The 26,458-nt window shown below is 35.6% G+C and overlaps 1 protein-coding gene across 1 annotated transcript in view; it reads right to left on the bottom strand.

The window, feature by feature from the left end:
• BBS9 (Bardet-Biedl syndrome 9) overlaps positions 1 to 26,458 on the bottom strand; it is a 204,769-nt gene that overhangs the window by 45,639 nt on the left and 132,672 nt on the right. The window contains exon 20 of the mRNA XM_009332416.1: positions 12,828 to 13,010. Coding sequence (XP_009330691.1) covers positions 12,828 to 13,010 — 183 coding nt within the window. The remainder of the gene's footprint in view (positions 1 to 12,827; positions 13,011 to 26,458) is intronic.

Below are 26,458 nucleotides of genomic sequence, written 5' to 3'. Positions count from 1 at the left end.
CTCTATAGGGAGCAGACCTGGAGATGTGAGCAGAAAGAATTGGCTCCTTTAACAGCTCAGAAAGATTGCAGGGCCGAGGACATTCCAGGGAAAGGATGGGGTGGACAACATGGAAGGAGGGGGGGGTGGGGGGAGGAACTGTTGGGAGGTAAGTTTGAGAACAACCAGTTTATGGAATCAACAGAAACTCTGGGGATTGTAAAAAAATTAGAGAGCTACAAATTAATACTATTTGTCTTAAGTGTAAATAAATCATTCTAATAGCACATCAGCCAAACTTAAACAACGTTGTTCCTAAGTTGTGTTCATGAGCCAGACAGATATTTTACTCTGTATCTTAAGAAAGCTCTCTTAAAAAGCCTGATTTTACTTTGAAAGCCTTTATCATTATTATTATTATTATTCCTAAGGCAACAGCCATCTTTCAAGCTGCCTATGAAGTAATTTATCCTGGAGTGATAGCCAAGACAGTTCTGAAAGAATTCAAAGGCAATGTGAAACATACTGCAAAAACTATGCAAAACTGGAGCAAACCAAATTATGGGAATTCTTACAGCTGTTAACTCAGGAATTTGCCTGGCTATATCTTATTTCTTGATTTTAGTCACAATAATGATTTCATCAGCTCTCAAAAATGCTAGAATACTTGGAAGCTCACCTTACTGAATGACAACCTCGGCATTTATGCTTATCCAAACCACCAAATAAGAGGTTTCTATATCTGAAAGCGTTGTATATGCTAATTCACAAGAAACACCAGCCATGTGTCTCTCAACACTTTGCTTTTACAGCGATTAAAAAAAAAAAAAAAAAAAAACTTATTGTTACACATACAAACTGGTAATCGACTAATCCAGGGCTACTGAACTGGTAGTCTCCAACACAGGCACAGACCATTGGCAAATTTTGACAGGATTTCACTGTGCTACCAGTCACCCTAACCCACATTCTTCAAGCATATTCTATATTTCTAACTGACCTATTTGTCTCGAACAGGAGATAACAGCCACAGCAGCCATGAAGATGGCATGCAACATTTGTCTGTTCTGCCAGAAATGGAGCTGACAAACTTTCCTTGTGAGTGTCCCTGAAAAATTACTGCTAAAAATTACTTCATAAGGCACTTAGGAGACCTTTTGAACAGAGTCTGAATAAAATGAAAGAAAAAGCCAAGCAAATAGACTCTGTATCTATATAGCACTCAGAAAAAATGCAGTAAAATATTACTGAAGTCTTAACATATTAAACTTTGAACAGTCTCAAGAGACAGTGTATTTTTTAAGATGCACATGACTTGGTTGAAGAATTATCCTTGTAACAATATAAAACCAGTTTTCTTCAACATAGTGCATTAAAAACGCCAGTCAGATTATTCTAGTATCTTCTTCTTCTACCTTTTGTAAAAAACAAAAACAAAAACAAAAAAACCCCACCCAAACCTCCACATATATAAGTAACAAAAACCTACCACTGGAATACCTAAAAAGCAGGGAAATGGTAAAATCCTACAGACTAGTGGAATTCAAGTCTGATGAAAATCCAGACAAATGACTCAAGCTTAAATACATTCCAAACCTATTAAGTGCCTAAGAGGGACATTTGTAGTGAGCACACAATAGAAAAAGCACCAACTGAAATTCTTATACTAATCCTGCTCTCTCTAATCATATTTTCCTTTAAATCAAATGTTATGTATAACGTCCATAATATTAACTGATCTGATTTTTATTTCTATTGGCATTTAAAATAATACAATTCTAATGGGAATTTGCAGACTGATGAAAGCAATATCAAAGTGAGGATATAGCTGAACATCCAAGACAAGGTAAGAGACAGAACAACTATAACAAAGAAAATTAGTAAGACACATAGTTCTATAAGAATAGTTCAAAACAATAGATGAATCAATTTCATTTTAATTCAAGGAAAGAATTTTAGGCAGAAAAACATCCTCATTTGTGAGACAGTACTCTGAAGTCTTAACCTATTGTCAAGAGCTACATTATAGACATTTAAATCTTAATTAAGGATTTGGACTAGCATACTTACCTACTCCAAACAAATGACAATTTACTTAAAACACAAGGGATAAAAGACAAATGCAAAAACCAAGGAAGTACAAGGTAACATCTTGATAACTCTGACCATAATATGTCATGGCCTGAACAATGAAGCTCTGTAGGGATCCTGATACAACAGATATTTAAGGTATAAAAGATTAAAGAGCCTATGAACAAGAGTACAGAAAGGAATCAAGATTTATACAGGAAACTGTATGAGATCTCTTTACAATATTTATTGAACTAGTCTGAGTATAGCACAACAGACCTGTGCAGAGCTGTTTAACAATAACTATTCATGCTGGCAACTATTTTCAAGCTACTTCAGAACATCTAATTCAAATATTAATATCTCACATTTTGAGGCATAGATTGCAAACATCAGCTTTAGAAAAAATCCTTTGTGAATAAGTTTTCTTTTTTTTTAATCTGTCACAGATACACTTGTCATTTCTGCACAGCTGTGCTGTAACTGCCAGTGACAATAGAAACAGCAACTTTATCTGTTCAGTGTAGAAATATTTATTTAATAGAAACTCCAGCAGCATAAACAACTCTCTGTAAGAACTTCTGATTTTGATTCCTGCTTGGTAAACGTATATTGATATCCTACGGCAACTTCACCTGAGAGAAATCTATACGACAGATTCTTTCCTGAAAAGTACACTTGCCATTTAAAAGTTTGTTCTTTCTCTGGTATTTTTGTCCTCTGAAGCACAATTCACAAACCACTGAACACTTCTGCACTAAATATAAGACTAATAGTTTTTGGAGGATTCTATTCTATGGACATTTAACTTTAAATCAAGATCTGCCAAAACCTCCTTCTATAATGTCTTCAGGTATGGAAGGAAAGCTGAAAATGCACATGGCTTAGAAATCAAAATAGTGTTTTTAAAACTATCTTATAGAATATGCAGTATTTGTCTTTTAGGAATGGTGCTCCTAAACTAATATTTTACCAAAGATCTTCTGGAAAAATCATAAAGTAGAAGAGTAGTATTAAAGCAGTGGGTGTTTCAGGAAACTAGCAAATTGAGCATTACTAAACAAAGGTTCTGAAAGCTGCGTTCCATCATGATGATGACCTCTATCTTTCTAGATTTTAATATATTTTTCAAGTCCAATTCAGAAGAAAGTCCTGCTCACAGAAACAAATTATGATTATTAGCAGTTGTAGAGTTTCATATATTAATGAAACAACTGATAACACAATTAGAGAGTGTATCACCTGTAAGAAAGCAGATCTCCTCCAGGTGGGGATCATAGTCATAATATTTCTACAGCTGCCTAACTCTTTCATGCTTTTGGGTTTAGTAATTTGCTCTCAAGAAAGTGCATGCTTCACCAAAACATGATATATCAGGATGACTATAGATGGTGGTTTTATTAGCTCTTCCATTAAAATTTAATTAACCTCTGATTATTGTAGCCAAATTTCCACACAGGCTGTGTCCTTTAGGATCGGACGTTCTTCATTTCAGTCTTCACAGAAAGCCTTTCAAAATTAGGTTAGAATTAGGTCAGAATTAGACTACAATTAGATCAGTAGTTTTCTTCTTGACAAGTAATATATCTACATTGCCCAAGTCTTTCAAATTGTCTCGTATCTCAAAATCGGAGCAATACAGAGTGTGTCCTAACACCTGTTTTTTATTATTTTATTTCTGGACAACAGTGAAAATTATGAAGATCTTTAAGGCAGAGTGAGTGTGAGGCAGAGAAGAGGACATGTTTTTCAACAGATAAATTCTAACTAATTGTACAGTTACTCCTCTAGTAATGCTTGTTTGTTGTAAAACAAATACATCCTGTCTGGAATCATGAAAGTTCACACACACCATGGGTTTCTGTAGAAGCCATTCCTGAATCCTGAATTTTTGAGGTTTTTTTGTCATCTTGATTTTCTTTTTAACTTGACTTCGTACAATCATCGATCCCTTTCTGGGAACTGATGAAAGAAACTCTTGAATGCACTACATGAATGGAGTGGTTTGGCTGCTTTGTTGCCAGCTTCAGAGGTCTGTTGTTTGGCTTTTTAGCACTGAAATCATCTAACACTTCATCTTTCTTTTACTCAAGAACTTTTCACCAGTTAGCTAGGAAAACTGAGGTGCTGTTTGGATTTTGCAGACGCTGTCAAAGCTGTCTGCAGGCATGCAAACACATCAGGAGTCATGCATCTTGCTGAAGGATGCTATACATCCAATAGCAGGTCTGTCATACATGAGGTCTATAACTTCAATGAGGTTCAGCAAGGTAATTTTTGATATGGGGAAGAGAAATCAGACCTTGTTATACTTGGTCTGGAGAAAAACGTAGAGAAAACATATACTAAAAAAAGCTTCTTGAGACATCTCACTGCATCTCAGCCCATATTTTATTTTCGTATCAGTGATACACTTGGGGAGGAACTTCTCTTACTACAATATCGTTTATTAGGTTACCAATATAAGATGCTATGAAAGCCTGACAAATGAGTTTGTGTTTCCAAAAGCTATGAAATATGGAACCACACCCACTCAAATATTTTAGCTCTGAAAAAAAATACAACTTGACAAAAAGTTTGTTTCCTATTTAAATTCTCACAGTATTTTAGATCTACTCACCACTAACTTTAAACTCAGCTCCGTTGCTTCAGACTGTGGAATTTCTATTCTCCCAAAATGCACAGGTGAGGACAATGATGATAGTGGCAAACTGGACTTGCACGTTTACTTGGACGGCCAACTTTCAAGCTTATGCTAGAATTACTGGTTTTTTGCTTGAGACAGTAGCTTGGGCAAAGATCATCAACTCCTCCATTGTTTGTACAGCCTTATTTTATGACCAAATGCCTGTTTTACTTTTGAGGTATCAAAACCATGTTTTGGCTATATCAAACTCTCGCTTCGTTGAAAAAGCCAGAAAAAAATGGCGAAAGAAATTATGCAATCTTTATGTTCCTTTAATTTGAACTGGCCTGTCCTAATGTACAGTGAGTCTATCACCACCTGGGCAGATAGGAGAGAATACTGGTGTATCATTCTGAATCTAGGAATTAAGATAAAGCATCTTACCATTAACTAAAAGGAAAAACTTCCATCTGAAAAAATAGCTACTCTGAAAATCATGGTAAAAAAGCCAGTGATTTTTTTTTTCTGGGATCTTTTAACAGGATGAAAGATTGACATGACATCTTCTCACACTACCTAGCAATATCTTTGTAAATTCCAGTAGACAGACTATACAACAACACAATATGTGAAAAATAGCTATAGTTTATCTAGTAATGACCAAAAAATGCTACATTATGATTGCAATTCAGAATCAAGTGCAACCATCACAAATTCAAAACCAAAAGCAGTAATACCACAACTGGTTCTCCCCCTTCACCCCCCCCAAGAACAAAGATTGGATGGTTTGGTGATTAGATCTTGATATACCCTCTCAGAAACATTTCTGACTATCAGATCTGAGCGAAATGATGAATTTAGCTGCATATCATTAAGTCATATGTTCAATATAAATAGCGAGCTTCATAAAATTATTGGGAGTATCTCTATCTTATTTTCTCAGAAAATGCCTTGATACATTGTTGGCTTTTTTTAATCAGATACTAACATAGGATTACAGTATTTAGAATAAAAGTATCATAGCTTTGAACTGATGTGAGACAATCAGAAGATAAAACCAACAGTAAATATGCAGCTTTTCAGTCTATGAACCCTGTCCTATTATATAATATAAAGGCCATACACTGATGATGCTGAAACCGGTAAGTTTTTTCAGTATATAAGTAATTCCAGTGGAATTTTACAATCAATCATAAATCACATAATATTTCTAAAACACTAGAAAGAGTCTGCAGATCTTTCAATTAGGACACAATATCAAGGGAATTCTCCACTGACAATCAGCTTCTTTAAAAGAAACAGCCCAAAAGGAGGAGTCACTGATTATGCCTATTGAGTGTTAAGACCTTTTGGTGAGCAACATTGCCGTAATCACTGCAGTGCATCACTCGTCATTAAGCAGTTTAGATGACCACTGATCTGAACTCCTAGTATGCGGCACACATTCAGTAATTACTACTACACGAAAATATTTTAGCTTCTCTTCATACCTGAACTAGACAGATTACACTACCCTAACAAAGAGAAAGTTTAGAGGTCCCCATCACAATATTACATAGAGAAAGATGTCTGATAACAGAAGCTTATTTAATCTATCAAACAAAGGGTATGTCTCTTGGGAGAACTGCAACACTTTGTAGGATATCCAAGTTAGTTTTAAAGAAGGTAATATATGCTGGAGGCAAACTAATCACAGCAGAACACAGTTCTGCCTTGACTAATTTACACCAAGAAATAAAATCCCTGAGTAGGCTTCTGCTCACAACAGAGACAGCCCACTGAAGATTAACTTCAGTATCTCTAATACTGGCAGAATAAATAAGGTGATAGCTCAAGTTAAATACAAAATTAATTCTCAAAACTTTTTTTAAAAATAACCAACAGATATGTCAGATTCTCCATTAGCATAAGGTTTATACCAAGGCTGTGTGCTTGTTCTGAGCTTGATAACAAGTTCCAGGGAATTAAACTAAACAGGACAAGAATACAAAGATTCTTTCTGTCCTTAGAACTTTTACAATTCATAATGCATCTCAAAACCTGTTTCTGCATAATTTTGTTTAAACTAATTTTATGCCATCTGGAAGAAAAAGAGAAAGCTTTCTTTTCTGAAAAGCAGTACCATTACCAACCACCAGAAGCGAGCCTTTTAAAAAAATAAAAATCTTATGTCCCCTTCTTACCAGCCACTGGAAAAACTGCAAATGACAAAAAAATTTGAAAATACAATTGGGCATAGCTTCTTCTGCTAGTCCTTTGCAGTGGGAAGCATCAGATAAAGATATGTTCTAGATTTTCATTAACACACAAAAGGTTTAAACAGACCACACTAAGCCTTTCTTTCCCAGACTAACAAAACATTGGCACTTTTCTATTCTACCCACATAATTCACTGTGAAGAATCACATGAATTCAGCTACAGATGAATATCACTAGGTAGTGCTGTAACTTGCCTCCAATTTGCTATGTTTGCCATAACCCACTGTCTTCTCGGTAAATAAAATTAACTGCAGGAAGAGAATGATTCACAAACATTTAAAGGAACTAAGATAGTGCTTAAAGTAGTGGCAAGACCACCACCTCACTCTTCAAATTCCCTCCTTCCCCCAAATTACTTACCACAAACATTTGATCTTTCATTTCTAGACGTAATAAAATTGACAAGTAATCAATCAGTTTGAAACCCTGCTTTTAAGGGATCACAAATAAAAGTAAAGCAGAACCAGTTACACATCACTTCGCAGTAACATAGTGGCTTTACAACCACCTGTCCTTCTCTCCACCTGCTCTAGCTGTCTCTGGTGTCCTCTGGTCCTCTTGAAAGCAGGCTAGCAGGCAGATCGCTGAAGAAAAGAGTTTAACTTCCACATCAAAACATAAAATCAAAGAAGTCTGGTACTTGAGCCATGCTCTTACTTCTCTTATTCTCCAGCTGGGTCACATATACATGCCTGAGCAAAGGGCATTGACAGGATCCAGGCACCACTAGAATCATAGAATAGCATCATAGAATCATTTCGGTTGGAAAAGGCCTTTAAGATCATCAAGTCCAACCGCTAACCTAGCACTACTCCATTTTTACCCTCTCTCCCTCATACTGGACCTTCCCTACTCAGGGAGGAGTGGGAATCTCATTCCTTCATCTTTCCCTCACTTGACAATCCTATGCTGCCCTAAACCAAAACTGAACTTCAGACTGAAGCTGACCTTTTTTACTGAAAAATGATGTTTTTTACCAGGAAAATCTTAAAGCGTCTTCCTTTTATTTTGGTGATTAATGGTTTAAAACCCACTAGGTTTTTTTTTCCACTTCTGCTGGACTTAGATGCTTGACTGTACCAGAAGAGTCTTTCTGAATGGTTCTGTTGCATGGCCTTGATTCGAATAGGAGGAAGACTTGTTTATTAGTTTTGATTTTTGAAAAAAGATAGTTAGCATAATTTAATATAAAGTATTTTTCCCAGCTGGAAAAAAGGCAACAAATTTCATGTGCTTCTCCCTCTAAAACTTATTTTCAGCTATATTTTTTGTGTGTGTTAAAAAAAAAAGAGGGGGGGGGGGGGGGGGCGCGGGAATAATGTGTCTGCTATGAATTTGTCTGTTCACAGAAATAAAGAATACAACTATATGGAAAAATGGTTCTAAGTTACCACTTGTCACTGCTCACTGCCTTGTGGTGGTTTTGGTTTTTTTGTTGGTTTGTTGGGTTTGGGGTTTTTTTGGTTTTGTTTAAGAAATTTAAAAAGTATTTACAAAATACCACAAGATAATTTGTACTGGCCTATGGCAAACAATAAAATATAAAATATTTCAGCCTATTTTAAAATATTTCAGTCTGTTACACAGTTGGAGCTTAGCATTTAAAAAGTGGTTAAAACGACAAGTATAGAAAATATGACACAAAAAACTAATTCCAGATATATTTTACTGTGATTAAGACCTAGGTTGGATTATACTCTAACTAATTACAAGAATTAGTGAAAAATGACAATTTACAATAAATTCTAAGAATTAGGATTCATAAAAATTACTTTCGCTAAAGATGTAATTATTAGCTCAGAGCTTCAACAGTACTAAACGTTAATGGAAAAATGCAAGAAAAAGTTGGCTACTGTCAATCTTGACAGAATTAAGCCTCCTGGAATTACAGAAATAACCTTAACTTTAACCTTGAGAACTTTCACTCAGTAAAGGATTCTTTCCACAAAAGGGTATTTTCTATGTTACTCAGGAACTCTACAGTAAAACCCATCTGCTATCATGCATAAAACCTAGCAGGCTATCTAGTCTTTCCCAAGTGCCTGATCTTTTCTTTTCCTGGTGATTTACATTCAGATCATCTTCTTACAGAAAGCACCGACACTTTTCATAGTAACTCCTATGACTCTTACCAGGCACTTCATGATTTTCTTGTGACACCATCTCTTTTTCATCATTGCCTTAAAGTATATTTTTCTGCTTTATCTAATCAACACTGTAAAGTAGTAAATTTATAGTCACTAACTTAAGTTAATTACACTAGATCATAGAGTCACTTAAAAATATGCATTTTACCTTCAGGCATTTTTTTTTTCTTCCAAATTACAACTTCAGTAAGAAATTAAGATCGAATACAGACATTTACTTGATTGGTACAATTCCAAACATAAATAAAAGGAGATGAAAATGTACTTCCTTGACGCCAGTTTATAGCTGTTACTATTAACTATAGTATCACAAATGTGACTGTAACAAGAAAGGGATGATTCTGAGCAATGAAGCACCTGTATGTCATTATTTGGTAACATCATGAGAACTATGAAAATATTTATTCTTCAGTAAAGTTACTATTGATGGCTATACTGCTGAGGGCCCTCCATCAGTCCTAAAGTTAGAATGTTAGTATTGACAGACATTTTTTCCCTTCGTAATATCTTAAACAAAGAAAGCATTAATAGCTTAATGATCAGACATATGAGCCATCAGTCAATCCAGACGCCATGCAACCATTATATCAAAACTATCCCGTGTAGCGTGAACCCTTTGAACCCTTTAAATTAGTCTGGACAAATTCCCTCCTTTCCCAAAAGAATTTCCTATTGTAAACATATGCTTTATCACAAACAGCGTTTTTCAAATATCTTTTTTCATCCAGATAACTCAGCTTAGTAAAGTGTAATCACTGAAAAACACCCCTTAAAATGTTCCTTGCTTTTTTCATTTTTCAGACTTTATAGTACTTCAAATTGTTGTCACTCCCTGTTATAAGCTAATAACAAATATGCTAGTCTTGCAGAACACCAACTCTCCTGAAAAGAGTGAATTGCATAATAAAATCTCTGATACATCATTAATATTATTACGGTGATCACGGATTCTTTTGTCTCCAAAAGCACTCTAAAATAGTTTTCTACCATTCTATTTCAACAGATAACAAAACATAGGACTCAAAACCAGTATACATTTTAAAGTATAGTTTGCATGGAGCTGTAACACTATGCCCTGAAATACTGACAATATATACTTCTGTATTTTGAATATGGGTTTACTTTTAGTCCCACAGTAACAAAGTACATTGGGACAAAACTGCACCTAACTTCTGTGTGAATAAGATTAACTTTTATCCAGTTTTGGCATCACTTTCTTAATGGTTTCACTAGCAGAAGGATTAGCTCATTTATCCCACTGGTCAAAAGCAGAGACCTGAGAGATCTCATTCAATTTCTGGTGTTATACTTCTCAGACTGTGCAGAATTCACAAAAGAATCACTGAAAAAGGGGAATTATCTTGTATGTCCAATATTTTTCCAAAAGAGCAACCCTTTTGGTCAGTTTAATCAAAGCAATACTATTTAGGTGCTAGTTAGAAGTTTACTGCTGGAAATAAAATATGATGCCAAATACCTGTTATTCCCAGAAAATATGCAAATTTGCAGTATTACTTCCACTATATCTTTGTCGACAAGAAAAACCAAATTTTACGTGTTCTTAGACAAAAGTTTGTAGCAACAGAAACCATTTAGCAGTCTGAGAAAAAATTGGTAACAATGGGAACACAAAACACCACTTTTGTATTTGCTAAATATCTAACTGGAGTGATTGCCAGGTCTAGTAAACAAGGTGCAATCTGTTCTAAACGGAATGGCATGTATGAGAATAATGTTGATGTTATGGTCAGAGAAGCATTTCTTTTTACGGTAACAGTATATTCTAAACATTTCCCTTTTATTAAAAGAACACTTCCATAGTTGAAAGCTCACAAGGCAGAAAATGTTCTGGAGATGTAGACTGCATCCAAACTGCCTTATAACACATTCCCTCCAAACAAAAATACAACAAACCATTGTGCAGAATTGTTTGAAGAGTAAATAAAAATTCTTCAGTGTACTTTCTTTCACCAGCGTTCCACTCAACTGCTTGCAAGGAAACCTGAACGCTAGCTAGGAGCTTCTGTCTGTAAGTACCATTGGTATGTCAGAAGATTTCCCCCTTCCCTCCCTAAACTTCTCCTTAAATTACATTCAGATTTCTGTGGTACCATAACAACTTCAATATGGCATGTATTTCAGTATTTTGTAAAGGTTTCATTTCCATTTCCACCTCCAGTTATTGTTGGTTTACGTTTTTCATCCTGGCTGCTCTGCAGGATGTACATCCTTACAATATTTATGTGAGGTCTTACAGCTTTAACGTGGAATATTGTTAACTACTATATCAAAACCACGTCAAGATATATGCTGAAGTGATATCCTGTATTATAGGATAAGCAACAGATTTCACCATGTTTTATCAAAACATGTGTCAAAGCAATGCAATTCCTGATGGCAAAATAAAAGTGAGTCATGCAAAAAATGGTTGTTTGGGCTTTTATGAGATTCATATGAACTTTCTTTCAATTCCATTCATGGGAATGCATGCTCCTCAGTTGTGCAGCTTGATTTTTCAAGTTTAAATGAGGAAAAAAATCCAAAACAAATCTCAACAAAACTGTTTTGCTTTGCCTGCTATGGGTCAATATAATGTAAAATGCCAAATCACTTTTTCCCCCCCAAGGCAGAAATTGCAGATGATCCTAGATTCACTTGGAACCCAGCCCAAGCTTTCTAAATGGCTGCAAACCATTCTAAGTATGCTGGGTATGTACCAAGATCTGGACTCACTGTACATTGCAAAAACCCTGTGCAGAGCATGAAAATTAAAATTAATGTGTACTTAGATAATTCTTTTTTTTATTCTGTAGAAGTAATTTGTGAAAGGTTATGCAGCATACTTTATAGTTCAGATACCTAAAAGAAACTGTTGAGACGTATTAATCTAAGAGTTTATTTCTCTTCTAACCGTGCACACTATCTTTAAGTACTTTATTCTAGAACCCAGTAAAAAGGCTGGACTTGAAACTAACTGGAGATCAACTCTAGTTGTTTTAAGTTTAGAACATGCCTTAATTCAGCTAAAGCAGTGTTTAGCTGGGGACCTTAGGCAAGGAAAGAATACAGCATTATCTTTCTTTACAGACCATTCTCCAAATTTTGCACACAATCTCACATAGTCACACTCACTAAACCAGAGCAGAATTTGCAAGATACCTACACAATGCAGGACTATCTAGAGCATGGTTTGGAGAATACAAGTACATTATCTATTCACAATATTTTCTCTGTATAACTTTCATCCATTATATAAACCAATGTGCAAACACTGAAGACAATGTATGGCAAATGCTTAATAGATTAAATATACTGTATTACTGTGTGTACATGTCTATATTTTATAGTTCTGTTGGAATGTGTGCATGTGAGTACACATGTACATATATCATATAGCATTTATATTAGAGTCTTCACAAAATTGGGGCTATTCTGTTCATGCTAACAACTGGACAGAAGCGAAAACCAGCTAAACTTATGTGAGATCCTCCTACGTCGCTTGATAAGGAAGGATTAAGTGAAGTTAACTGGTATCACCCATATCTTCTAATGAAACATTCTATAATCTACTCCTACTTTCCCACTTTCCTGTGAAATCAATGTAGTTAGCATCAAACACCTACTTAATAAGGCTACTAAATCACTTCAAGGACAGTCTTCAACAAAGTACGTGGGGAAATAAATAAATTTAAGTGCTTAAAGCTCTGTCAATGAGTATTTTTCAAACAGCTCTCACAGATTCTTACCAGTTCTTGTGTATCTTCTGCTAATGGCAAAAACGTAGCTTCCAGAATAGCAACTTGATCAGTGCTGAGCTTCTGCCACAGACTAATCAGCATAATCACCAGATGGGTGGCACTTTTCAACTTTGTGAATGCCTGGAACATATTGGCTTGATTTTCTTCTGCTGCATCTGCTAGAGCTATTACCTGCAAAAATTACAAACGTCTGTTAAGTATAATTTTACCATCCGTGAACACTCAACACTGAAATTACCTTTGGCACACTCTTGTTTTCCTTTAGAAGATCCTGAGGAATTTTGTTTTCCATAAACACAAACCAGAGAGTATTAAATGAGTTACCGTTTATCTAGATTTTTCTTTTGCATACCCAAGGCAATTTCAAGTCCATATGGCAACAGGCTTAATCTATCTAGTACAATCAGTGTAAAAAGGATTCTGTTTAGTTTTCCTGAAATTGATCCCCATCATATCACATCACATAATGCATGATAACAAACTAACTTTCAGGTTTATACCACACAAGACACTAAGCTCTATGTGACCAGCAAGCCTACTGTATTAATCAAAAACAATACAGTGATTTTATGCAATTAAAAATGCAATATATAATTATTTCCACATGAACATAACTGCCATCTGTTATTTTATTAACTCTCGGGTCTCTCCATGCTTTGCACTAGTTGCTTAAGCTTTTATGCCAAAATGTAAACATTATGGATCATGTATATGAAGGCAATATCACTTTAACTGCCAGACATTATGAAAGAATTTTCAAAATAAAATAAAATGGCAGGTTCACTTCTTGTAAGATGGTAAGATAGTTTTGCTGAGTACTTCAAGATGGGGAAAAACAGAAGAGCTATTATATGATATTCTACTCAGTTCAGAAATAACTTGTCATTGTATATAATATTGTCCACGCACAGCATTACAAAAATTGGTATTTTGAAAAAGATTGCTATAAATGCCTTCTTTCTTGAAATACAATGTTTAGACATTTTCCATCACTGGTGAAAAATGAAGATGACAGTGATTTCAATATGCAATTGCCATCGTTTCAATATGGCAATAAGAGATTTTCCACGGTATTTGCACCGAAGTACTTCAACTAAAGGAAAGGAACAAAGGTTAGGGGTTTATCCTGGGGGGCACAACTTACAAGACCTGTTCTCATGAATGCCACTACATCTTCATGTTGCCTGAATAATACTTGGCTTACAGCAGTGCTGATTATCTTCACTGTCATTTAAATCAACACAAAGCACCTCCCTCAACCACTTTCTCCTTCTGTTTGTTTATCTGCAAAATGGGGTAATAGGTGCTTGACTGGTGTTGTGAAAAGCCTCACAGAAATGCAGTTAAAGTGTAATTAGTATTACAACAGAATTTACAAAGTAAAACTTGCAGAGCTTGATCCATTAATATTTGGCAACAGCAGGAAAATGAAAATACTATACGATTCATCTTCAGCCGGGAAACAAAGCCAACCAGCTGTTAGCATTTGGTGGAGGAAAACTATTTTTAATCTGCAACACTGGCATTAGAGATATGTGCGCGTTCCCTCCAAGCTCCCATGTGACTGGGAAGATAAAGAAAACAGAATTTTAGGGAACTATAAATATGAAACATTTCAAACAAAACGTGTTGATAGCTTTTGTTTTAGATTTTAAAATGTAATGTTTCCAAATAAAATGGAGAACCCGCAGGACACTCCTGAGTCCAAACACTACATAAATCAGAGCCAAGTAACAAAACAAAACAAAAAAAGCCTAGCTAATAATGAGAAGGAGAAGTGAGAAATTAATCCCAAATATTGAAAACCAACATGACATACTTTGGTTAGAGGAGAGTAACAGTATCACAGACATGTCACCTCATGTAATCGTGCCCACGTTCAGTTTGCTCAGACCAAAGCCCTGATGTTCTTCACACCTCATGTTCTACACAAGGTGGAGTTCCACATTGCAGTTACTTTTCAACAGACTTATGGGTGACAAAGCTACGTGACAAACACAACACTACGTAGCACCCTACATCAGTTGCATCTGACTCCTGTAACCAGTAACTGTATGCACTACAAAGTTTCATCTTTCTGAGGAGACAAGCAGCAACAGTAAAGTTCTCCTCAGTCTAACAGCGGCCTTCAGATATCTAATCACCTTTTCTGTCCAATGTGCATTTGAGAATTTTGGGAAGAAAAATATACGAAGATGAATTTAACACGCTGATGACATTCATCAGTATGCTTCCTATAATATCATTACTGGATGGGATAGTGCAATGGATAAATTCAGAATTCCTGGAATTTGGAATAAAGGCAAGCTAGCTGAATCCTATGATGGATAATGCTCAGCTAATATCAATTTTGCTGAAGAAGCAGGAAAATACAGTTGCATTTGTGTGACAACTACCTGAACCCCACTTACACAACAAAGGTAAAGGACACCTTCTAGATTGAGTCATTAATTAATTCCTAGGCGGTCTCTCACTCTGTACTATATTTCAACTTACGCTCAGAAGCATAAATCGCATAGAGAGAAGTAATTGACATGGTCTTTTACCGTAAGGATCCTTCATTTCAGAATTTGCTTTCTTTCCATTTTATAACCATGAACAAAGGAGATGCTCACCTTTTCATAGGCTACAGATGTAAAACAAATATCCCAGTACTCCCAAACAATACCTAATATACTAAGCCTAGAAGCTATTTTGAAAGCAGCTTCATAAAAAAACCCTAAGAAGTACAACTGTTAAAAAAGTTTGTCTTTATGACAAAATTCTACAGTTCTAACGCACAATAATACAAGACAAATATTATACCAGCAACAGGCATAAGTTTCTAAAGGAGAGGTGCAGTCTTGGAGTGTTACAGGTCACTGAAACATACAGCAATTAAATCTTTACATGACTGCATATATACAAGTTCTACATTACATTTGCAGAGAAACCAAAGAGGGAAAAAAAAATTCTAAGTACTAATTATTCTGCTAATAGATGAAGAAGTGACCTAACATAGCTTTCTGAGCTCTGGAATATCCAGGATAATGCAATATGAATTACCATACGATAATGTAGGCACACACAGTCATTGTAGTTTTAAAAAAGCCTATACCACAGACAGAAAAAAGGTTGTCAAAACAGCACCCTTTGAGATATGCTGAGAACTGAAAGCCAAAGCAACATAGAAAGCAAATGGAAGGGACTAAAGATACTTCGACAATACATTGTTCCACAGTAAATACTTAATATGAGGGGGGAAAAAAGAAATCTTTCCTCACAGAGGAAAATTACTCTAAACATCTCCCAGGACATAAGCTATAAATTTTAGAAGTGTTCTGGGGTTCTTCATTCAAACACTTGCAGAATTTAAGGATGAGTAAGTTCTAAAAACATGACATTCACATTTTTAATTATTTTATTTTCACCTGAACATTATCTCTAACTGTATTTTACAATAGTTGAGGGAAATAAAGAATCCATACCCTTTGCAAACTGAGATCCTAGTCCCTTCAGACTCAGTCAGAGTTTCTCCGTAACTTCCCAACTATGTCTTCAATTCTCACAGTAGTTGTTCAATCTGTTTAGTTAAGATCTATTTTATCATCTTTCTAAACAGATATAAAATTTTAAAAAAAGGAAATCTCTCCCTGTCTCACTTTTTCACAAGGTAGGTGGAAAAAGATATTGCAACTGGCAGTCCCAAGTGTTGCGTAGATGCAAAGATTTTAGACCAACTGGAAACTAAACATAAAAAGTCCGTCTTTATTGCACAAGGCCTATCATTGTCTGTTTAACATTTTTCTCTCTCCTTCATTAATACCACAAAGCTTTCAAACAAAGAGAAGTAAAAATAAGTTTTCCAAACTTTCTTTCTAAAAGCAATGGAAGAAAGGAAAGTGGTTGATGCAGGAAAGATTTAAGAGGTACTGGAACAGGTTGAAAGTATGGTATGGAATATATATTTGTACAACTGATCAAAACTTGCTTTTCATTTACATCCTTTTTTGTTTAAATTTTTCTGACCAAATTCTTGCTCTGTTCCAATATACCCACCTCCAGCGAAGTACAGGCCAGTTAAGTTACTAATGAAAGCATGTTGTAAAAAGAAAAGAAAGAAGAGAAAAACTAATTTCTAAATTAAGATCATAGTTACGATTTTTACTAAATTTCATATTCACAGTTGCAAAGGTAGAGCTGAAATCCAGACGTATTTTTATAATCTTGAGAACTTCACCCCTCAACACTATTACCAGGATTTGACTGCAATAATTTCCAAGAATAGAGCATTTCTCATGTTTTCAGCCTTAAGTGTTCAAGCAGAAAGATTCTCTCCATGCTTATTTCATTGCTAAGTAGACCTTATAAGATGTCAAGCATTTGAAAACTGTAAACTAATGGTGATTCAAGCTTTAAAAACAATCAGATTTCTCCATTATTAGTGCTTACTTAAAGATATTTTTAGGGCGTTGTTTAATATCCAGCAATAACTTCAAAATTACTAATCCCTCTTGAAAAAGGCTTGCAACATACCCACTCTTGTATATTCAGACAAGTTCCTTGGGGCAATAATGAATATCACTCTCCCAGGCTTATTCCAATAATACAAAAAAATACAAACACAATTGCAAAAACACAAAATGCCTTCTTATTAGCTGGCTAGGAAGTTGAAGAAAACTTTGAAAAAGGGCAAGAAATGAGTATGAAGTTCCAAGGAGCTTTCTTTTGAGTTGGTAGTATATTTTCTTGGAGTCCCTAACACCATTGGGACTGAAGAGTCTCACAGGTTTTATGCCATATTCTAAAATGGAGAACAGGAAATGTGACTGACAATTTGTTTTTCTTTTTTTAAAACAGCCAAGAAAAACATAACTGTCCACCACTGGTGAAACTTTAGCCAACTAGCCTTAGTCTCACCTAGTTCTATCACACTGGGTTCAGCTTCTACTAAAGTTGAAATATCTTCATTTTTAGCAAAAATCAAGTTTGAAGAGAGCAGAAGTTTGGCGTTTAAGGAATACAGAATCTGTTTACATTTGATCCATAGCACTTAGGAGCAACTCTTCTATGCAAAATTTGTTAAAATATGAAAAATAACATCAGAAATGTAATTATTCCAAAATGGACACAGGGTGATGAATTATCAAGACTATTATGTAAATTAATCCATAATCAAAGCCTTTATACCTGGTTTCAAAAAAGCCATTCTGTACACAGTTATACAAGCAAAAACAGAGATCATAAGCTCACAGGTCTCTTCTGGCAATCATTCTTATGGAATAATTTATTGCAAGGTAGTTAAGTGATCCGACCCCTTCCAACTATTTTTAAACAAATCTAGATCTTCATAAAGCAGGATTTTAATGCACATAAAGCAGAAAAAAATAGAGAGCTGAGAAATGCTAAGATTACTGCTTGTTCGTTCCTATTGCAACAGGACATTTACTACTACTCTATTCCACCCTTTTCCACATTCATTCATTTTAGAGAAGGAAATACGACTCAGTTACTAAATCTATAACAAGATCTAACAGAATATTTTTTGTGGTTTTAAGAAGTCTCCATCACATAACCTAGTTCACATAGAACATGTAAGCATTTAAAGTCAAGTATTTTTTTCCTTACAAGCCCCTTTGTTTACCTTGCACACATGGCATGCAGCTACATACAAACACTAAGACACCAGCAAAGCAAACCTTTAAAACAGATAAGACAACATAAGTGACAATATCAATTTAATTAATAAAAACCTGAATATCCCATATTCTGGGGGTAATTTTTTTTTCTTTACAGGCAATTCTCAAATTAGTTTACAAAGTAACAAAACAGTGATTAGCAGCCTGATTCCCTGTGCAGACCATCTCACTCAACAACCATTGTGCACACAGCTTTTGACAGGTGACTAATGCTTTATGGAATGCAGGCAAAGATATCCATGTCAGAGAGTGATCTTTATCAAACACTCCGTCACCAGAAAGAATAATCATGTCACTCTCGCAAGGGAGCACTTCTAAACGCTGTGGCATTCCCACAGCGCTGCAATGGGTACGTGAGAGCACACATTGGGATTAAGTACCTCAGGCCACAATTACCTGACCCTTATAAGAAAGCCTCTGCTAGTGCTAACCATGACCACAGTTTTTAGAACTAGGCCCACCATGATGACAACAAAGCATCAGTTCACTACACACCAAATACTCAACTTTCAAGTGAAGCTCAACATGACCTCCAGCTGAGAAGACAGCAGAGATGAAAGACGTTGCAGGACCCATGCTTTACCTGGATGCACCCAGCTACCTCCTGAAATTCTATTGCCTCACTTGATGAACGTGAAATTATTGATCATCACAAGTAATTACTATAGCAATCTGTGCCTCTGGAAACTAAAACAGCCAGACTAAGGAAATACTCAAGGCTGCAAGGGAAGTTGTGTGGTTTTGTTTTCTTCTATGTTATTTCCACAACAGAATTATCATTAACAGCTCTAATGCACCTTTCTAAATTGGAATTTGCCACGAAGCAGTATTGTCTACAAAGCACAACACAGGTTACAAGTTAAGATGGCAGTCAGCTCAAACAATCTGTAAGAGCCAAATGCACGTACTGTTTAAATTCAGAATCCTCTTTTGAGACTTCACATGTGTCAAAGCTGTGCCTTACCTCCACAAACCAAAGTGATAGTGGATTATTATTACGGAGAGTCATACTGCATCATTTATTTTATTTTCTTTTAAGAACTAGTGACAATTATGTTAGTAAGAAAATCTTTTGGGATGAAGTAACTATCATTTCAGCTATACAGAGATATAGTAGTATGAATATGGTCAGTTCAAAAGGAAAAAGAGATCTCTACCCTTTTCATTTTTCCTCTTTAGAACACTCAATAAGAAAAGAGGTTATTACTTCGCCTTCCAAAGTCTCTCTTCCCCCAGCTTTTATCTATACCACTATACTCTAACTAGGAATTTTTTTAATATTATTGCAAAACACTTAGTGGGTTCAGAACCCCGGGCACCTGAGTGCATTATCCAAAAGTACTTGATTGTTAATACATTTAAAACCAAATTAAAAAACTGATAGATGTCACCCTGCTCTGTAGGGAACTTCTATTTTGTCTGCACTAAGTATTTAAACAAGCTATGCCAGCAAAATCCAAGCATGAAGACCACCTGGTTAGCTCTACTTTAAATGGGTACAATCTAATTAATGAAGCAGATTCATATTCCTGTAAGTCTAAACATGCAGCTCTTCATATGCATAAATCAATTTTGAAAATTTTTCTGTCTTAGCAATACTAATGTAGTGGCAAAAAACTGCTTGTTTGCATCACTGTTGCTAGGTTACTTGCTTTATTTAAACACATACTAGTGTTTTATACTGCTGCCTATCGTTATCTGAGCTTCCTTGTTTAAATCCACAGTAACAGAAAAGAATTCCTGTTGTCTCTAGTGTTCCATCTGTGGAAATAATTACAGTTAAGATTATTTTAACTTGATTGACATACTTTTCTGTATTTGCTTGTTTGGTTTTTTTTTTTAAAAGGGGTTTAGCATTTTTGAGAAGCCAGATAAATTAATATGGTCAATAGGAAGAATACATAGAAGAAAATTATTTAAACAGCTGACACTTGACCTCCTCTTGATAGCCTATCCACAAGTAAATATTGCAGCCACAAATAAATTTTGCATGTGAGTGGCTGCTCGTTAATTGGTACAACTATTAAATACCAAGATGGGGAAAAAAAAAAAAAATCTTTCTTGAAGGAAGGCTACAAACATATTCCAAAATATGTATGATACTTTCTGATGCATTTAGAAGCAAGTTCTACATTATAAAATCCAAATTTAAAAGCAGAATTATACAATTAGTAGCTTATCTGTGTGAAATACCATCTGTTACAAATTACACAAAACCCAAGAAGCCAGTGAGTTACAATGAATCCTTTACTTACTCCTTCAAAACAAAAGTTCCATTTAAGCATAGGGATGTGCTAAATAACGCACAGATATGTCACAGGATCTCTGATAGTCAATGAATATTGAAGACAGAGTTTCACTGTGAAGCTGCGGTTGAATTGGCAGCAATGTATAAAAAAAGTACAGCCAAACATTAGCTAAACGGAGACAGAGAGATGGAGAGTTTGGTTTATATCACCAAATATATGGTATTATGTAATGACGACCAAAAAAATTTTACAAAGGAACAAATTTTAAACAGTGAAGTTGCATGCTTTGTATATTAAAATAAGCTGTGAACCTAAACCAACAGTTTAAAAAACTAACAGGGGCCTCGTCCTGCAAATTTCTAATTGTATTTCAGCCCAATGGGACCCATGGATGGCCAGGAAATCTCAAGAGAGACCCATTAGATCCTACTTTTGCCAAGTGAAGCTCAAGGGGTAGAATAAAGGATTTGCTAACTCCAGTGGGAACGTTGCATTGATTCAGTAAAGGCAGGATTTCATCCTATTAAAGACCACTACTCTCAGTGTGATCAGTCATGTGCATCTAGTGGGAGAAAAGCATCTGCAGCATGTTAGGTATCAGGTGGTGAGTGTAGTTTTAGAAATCTAAAATAAATCCACAAATCAGTGCTTCCCAGAAAGTACACAGTACAACACATCTCCTAAATCAGGCTCATCTCATATTTATATTTTACTATAATAACGAAAAACAATAAACCTGTTGACAAACACATCTTAAAAAGGTTAATAAAACCAAATCCAACTAACACATAATATAGATATTTTTCCAATCGTAGAGATGAACACAAAGCCATTCCAGCAAATTCTGTTCTAACACCTTTTACAATAAAAGTATCAAGATCAAAAAAATCAGCAAGCCAGTCAAGGCAGTGAAGTACGAAGATAAATTCCAAGCCATTAAACTTGCCCACCCAATCCCACTTGTGATTTTGGCACTTCTGCTTTATACTGAACCACCTGAGGAAATTTCCACAACTCCCCATTCAGGTTGAGCTACCATATAATTTTAAGTGATTAGAAAACATTGTGGTTGCTAACACAGTGTCTGGGAGTAACAGTAAGACTCAGAATGATTAAATTAAAAGAATACACTCTGGAAACAAATTCTAAACATAGCAATCAAAGAAAATGGATGGCAGGCTAATTAGAAGCTCAAACTTAACTAAAACACTGATTTCAGGACACCTCTCATTAAAATTACTTTTCTATTTTGAGACATTTTATAGAATTTCTCTATTATTAGTAAAATCTTGAGAACATGTGCCAGTACATTTGGAAATAAAACAGGCTTCTCAAATCAAAGTGCAAAGATAGCAAAACATATGAATTGCTTGCTTGAATACCTTGTCTTTGAATTACAAGTTTTCCATAATTTCTTCTATTTTTTGTTCTGAAAGAGACATAACCATTTCAAAACAAAGGAATATCATGATGAAATGCAAGTTTTATGAAACTCAGTCAAAAAGACAGTCTGTATAAAACTTTAAGAGAATTCAGCAGAGATTGGAGTTCACTAGGTTTTACTGGATTTACTAACAAAAAAAGAAAGATGGTTTCAAAAGAGTCATTTAGTGAAAGTAAAAATTCATTGTTCATGCAAGGTGCCACAATAGTTAAGTTTCAGACAAAGCAGACTCTTCTGCATTCCTCCACAGATGAAGTACACCACAGACCACAATAATGCTTGCTCCACAACAACACTCAGCAAGTAACCTTTACAAACTTGAGCTGCACCTACTTCATATGATATTCAAATTCTATGCCAACAGTTGTTGCCATACAGGTGCGATTATTTTCAGTGCTGTAGATTTTATTTTATGGGAGCAAGACAAGTATTGATAGACCAAAAATATCCTACTGCCAAGTCACGCAGCAGGTGGACTTAACCTAATAATGAAGAAGCAAAGAGCTTATCATATCCCTGCCTGGGACCCTCCATTTATGGAAAAAGAAAGAAAACAAAAAAGGAACCACCTGAAGTAACATTACAGTATATTCAATGGCAACTCTTCAGGTAGTGATCAAAAGAACATATATTTTTAGGTCACCAAATTTGTTGTGCTGCAGATAATGGCCAATGATGCTCATTCTTCTGCACACCTGGAACTGCACCTTCTAAGACTCTTCTCTCAAACCGACAAATTAAGAAAATTCCCACCTGAAATACCCTGCTAATTCACAAGCACAAAGCCCACAGGAACAGAATCAGGTGCAGTTTTCTTTACATGCACACCTGCCCTAGCCACACAACAAACTCAGGCAGTGCATTCTGCCAGTTAAGCCTAGGAGTTAGAACTTAAGCAGAAATCAAAAAATAAAACCAAAATAAGCAAATGTTCCTCCCCCAAACTGGTTCATCTTATGTTCAAAATAAGACAAGCTGCAAAACTATTTTAGTGTGTAAAAATTATTTTATCACAGGATTATTCTGATGAGGTATGTCTCACCAGAGGCTATGGATTGGTGTCCAAGAAAGTAAATGCCAACATTATATACGCACATACATATTTACAGGTTGGGGCTTTATTATTAATCATAACATTCTATGTTGTTCTCCTGCTGCACTTCTAAATATATCTGAAGCTCTATGGATTTCTAACATTCATTTCAAAATACATTATTTAATGATGCACTTATAATCTCTTAGCCTTTGAGAAATGTCATGAAAAAATAGTTAAAAATTGGCAGTATAGGCGAAAGTCCTTCACCCATGTCTTTGGAAATATGATTTTTTCCCTACTTTCAGTTGGGCAACTGCTAACTCCACTCATAACCTACAATTGTTGTTCTTTTCCTTAAAATAAGTGAAAAGATGGAAGAACTAACAAAGAGATTAAAGAAACTCCTTCCAATATGTTTAGTACCAATTCTCTACTGAAGGAACAGCTGTGTGGCGAACTTGCCAATTTTTGAGATAAACACATTTTTGACCTAGCCTCACTACCTATGTACCCTGGTATGCTGACAGAAAAGCAAGACAGTTCGGGCCAACCTAGAGTTGAAGGGGGAACAATCTCTCACCTTCAAAAAGGCTTTGGAGGCACACTCAAAAAGATTCAAAGTTCAGTTCAACTCGACCTCCTAGAAGAAAGCCATTTCTTCCATGAAGGAAAAAAGTGTAAACAGCCTACCATCAAATGCACAAGAATTAATGCATTTATATTGCAGCCTTCCATGCAAACATCTCATTCCTCGACTTCTCCTTTATTCTAACAGGCAGCTAAGTCTACGGAGGAGATGGGACAAGATGTGTAAGGTCTTTTTCAAGTCCTGCTGATTTAGACCGAGATTCCCACTGAGGCTGCTAGAAGTAGGGGAGCAGAGGAAAGAGATAGCAAGTGTCAGGTACGCTTCAGTGTCTGAAATGTGATAATTAACCTTGTAACTTCCTCTGTTCTAAATTTAGAAAAATCTCCTCATTATCTGAGCAGAAGTTTATGGATAATTCTACTGCATAATATTTGGATTAACAAATAGTACCCTCAATTATGTAGAGCACGAAAGAGCTCGGTTTTCAATGCTAATATATAACCACACGCAAACACACCCCACCAAATTAGTAACAAATGCTCTTACTGATTTTGGCTGAGATAGGCTTTCTGATAAGAAAAGATTTTCCTTTCAAAAAAAGCTCAATTTAAACACTTGTCTTGTTCCCCTGATGTAATACAGCTGAAGTTCATGCCCTGGTTCAGTCAAATCTAATAGTTTTAACTTAGTTTCAACCACTACTGGTCATAACAAGATGTATTCAAAAGGGTATTTATGTTTGCTTTATTCTATTGCATCAAAGTTAGGAAAACACATCTGGGTAGCGTACATTCTAGCCACACTGCAGACCAAAAATCCAGATAAACGTTTTGTCTAGAGGGATGACTAAATAAGTTGGCCAAATATCAGAACAAATTCACTTTGATGCTTCAAGTTGGTGGAGCTCAGAAACATGACCTAAATTACACAGTTACACCCTCTGAAAGAGTAGCAACCATCTCTTCCTTTCGCATCTCCTGGAAAAAAAAAAAGGAAAAGAAAAAAGAATCATTCGTTATGAATGATGGCAGAATTCAACGTGAATAAAATGGTAGGAACCTAAGGAAAAACATTTGTCTACTTTCACTCATATTCATGAATAGTTCATATTCATAGCTTTTTCAGGACCATCTCCAGTGCTTGCCTCCACTGTTACCAAAAAGCCTGCTTAGGAGCCCATAGAGAAGGATGGCATTTGAGATTCACATTGCAGGTGCACATGGCATTGACAAGTTCCATGTAAGCAATTCCCTCAGAGTGATGCTGAGCCACTTGTCAAAAATGAATGATGAAAATATATAAAAATAGATAAAACTTCCTATCAGGTGTAGAACTAACTTACTGAGCTCCATCGATCATGTAAGAAAGCAGACAGCTGGCATGTTGTTAAATGATAGGACTGGAGAGAATTACTGAGCACCATTCCTGTGGGAAGAAGTACTGAAGAAAGTACTGCTGTGCAATGAGAATATGAACCAAACATTATGTTCTTTTCTAAATGGAAAATTCCTAGGGGAAAATATAAAAGAAAAATCATTTCCCAAAGGAAATAACTCCATTGCAAAGCTTACCATTAAAGGAACTGGAGGAAGAAATATCTGCTACCCTCACAGAGCAATGAAACTATGAAGAACCAGGAAGATATGCAGCCTTACTTTCTTTTGGAGCAAATACAAGAATATAGCTGTTTAAAACAGAGTGAGATCCACAAAGACAAATTCTAAGATGACGTGGCTAGTTTCCCTTAATTTCCTCTATAATCTGTGGAGGGACCGTTGCCTTTTTTTTTTAACCATAGAAGGTGTCTAACTTTCAGTGCCTTTGACTCCAGAAGACCCTTCTTTTCTCTCCATTGACTACAGAGGAATTCTAACTTCTCTAGATGAAAACTGCTTTTGTGAATCTTGCTCACCCACAGCATAACAAAGCAAAACCCTACCTATTCAAGAGAGATGCACAGATGATCTTTAGCAGAAAATACTGTAATAAAACATACGAAAAATAGTATCAAAGGACAATTTCATCTCATTAGAGTCAATCTTCATTATAAATAAATACCTTTCCCTTAACTTTATTGAAATAAGCAACTGAATAACAGATTTTAAGCAAGGTGTTGCTATATGCTTAAGTACTCCGGTATAGATGTATTCTTGTGCCTCACCATATTGTACATCAGGACCCTCTTAAAATTTCTCCCTCCTCTATGCAGATTATCTTTCTTCTTCCTTAAAAACAGCTATAAAAGTTGACAGACATGACAAATTTTAATTTTTATAGTATCAGCAATCCTTAATACAGCATTTGTAGGTATGAGTTAGTGATCATCCCTTAAGTACTAATGAGATTGGAGAGATATGACTTAGTCGCCATCACAGAAACATGGTGGGATGACTCTCACTTGTGGTGTTGCCATGGATGGCTATAGACTCTTCAGAAGGGACAGGAGAGGAAGGAGAGGCGGCGGGGTGGCTCTGTATGTTAGGGAGTGTTTCGATTATATAGAGCTCAACAATTGTGATGATGATACGGTTGAGTGTTTATGGGTAAGGATGAGGGGGAAGGCCAACGAGGCAGATATCCTGCTGGGAGTCTGTTACAGACCACCCAACCAGGATGAAGAGGC

This window comes from Pygoscelis adeliae, unplaced genomic scaffold (assembly GCF_000699105.1).
Source record: "Pygoscelis adeliae isolate BGI_AS28 unplaced genomic scaffold, ASM69910v1 Scaffold58, whole genome shotgun sequence".
NCBI lineage: Eukaryota > Metazoa > Chordata > Aves > Sphenisciformes > Spheniscidae > Pygoscelis > Pygoscelis adeliae.
This window is presented reverse-complemented; position numbering and strand designations above follow the sequence as displayed.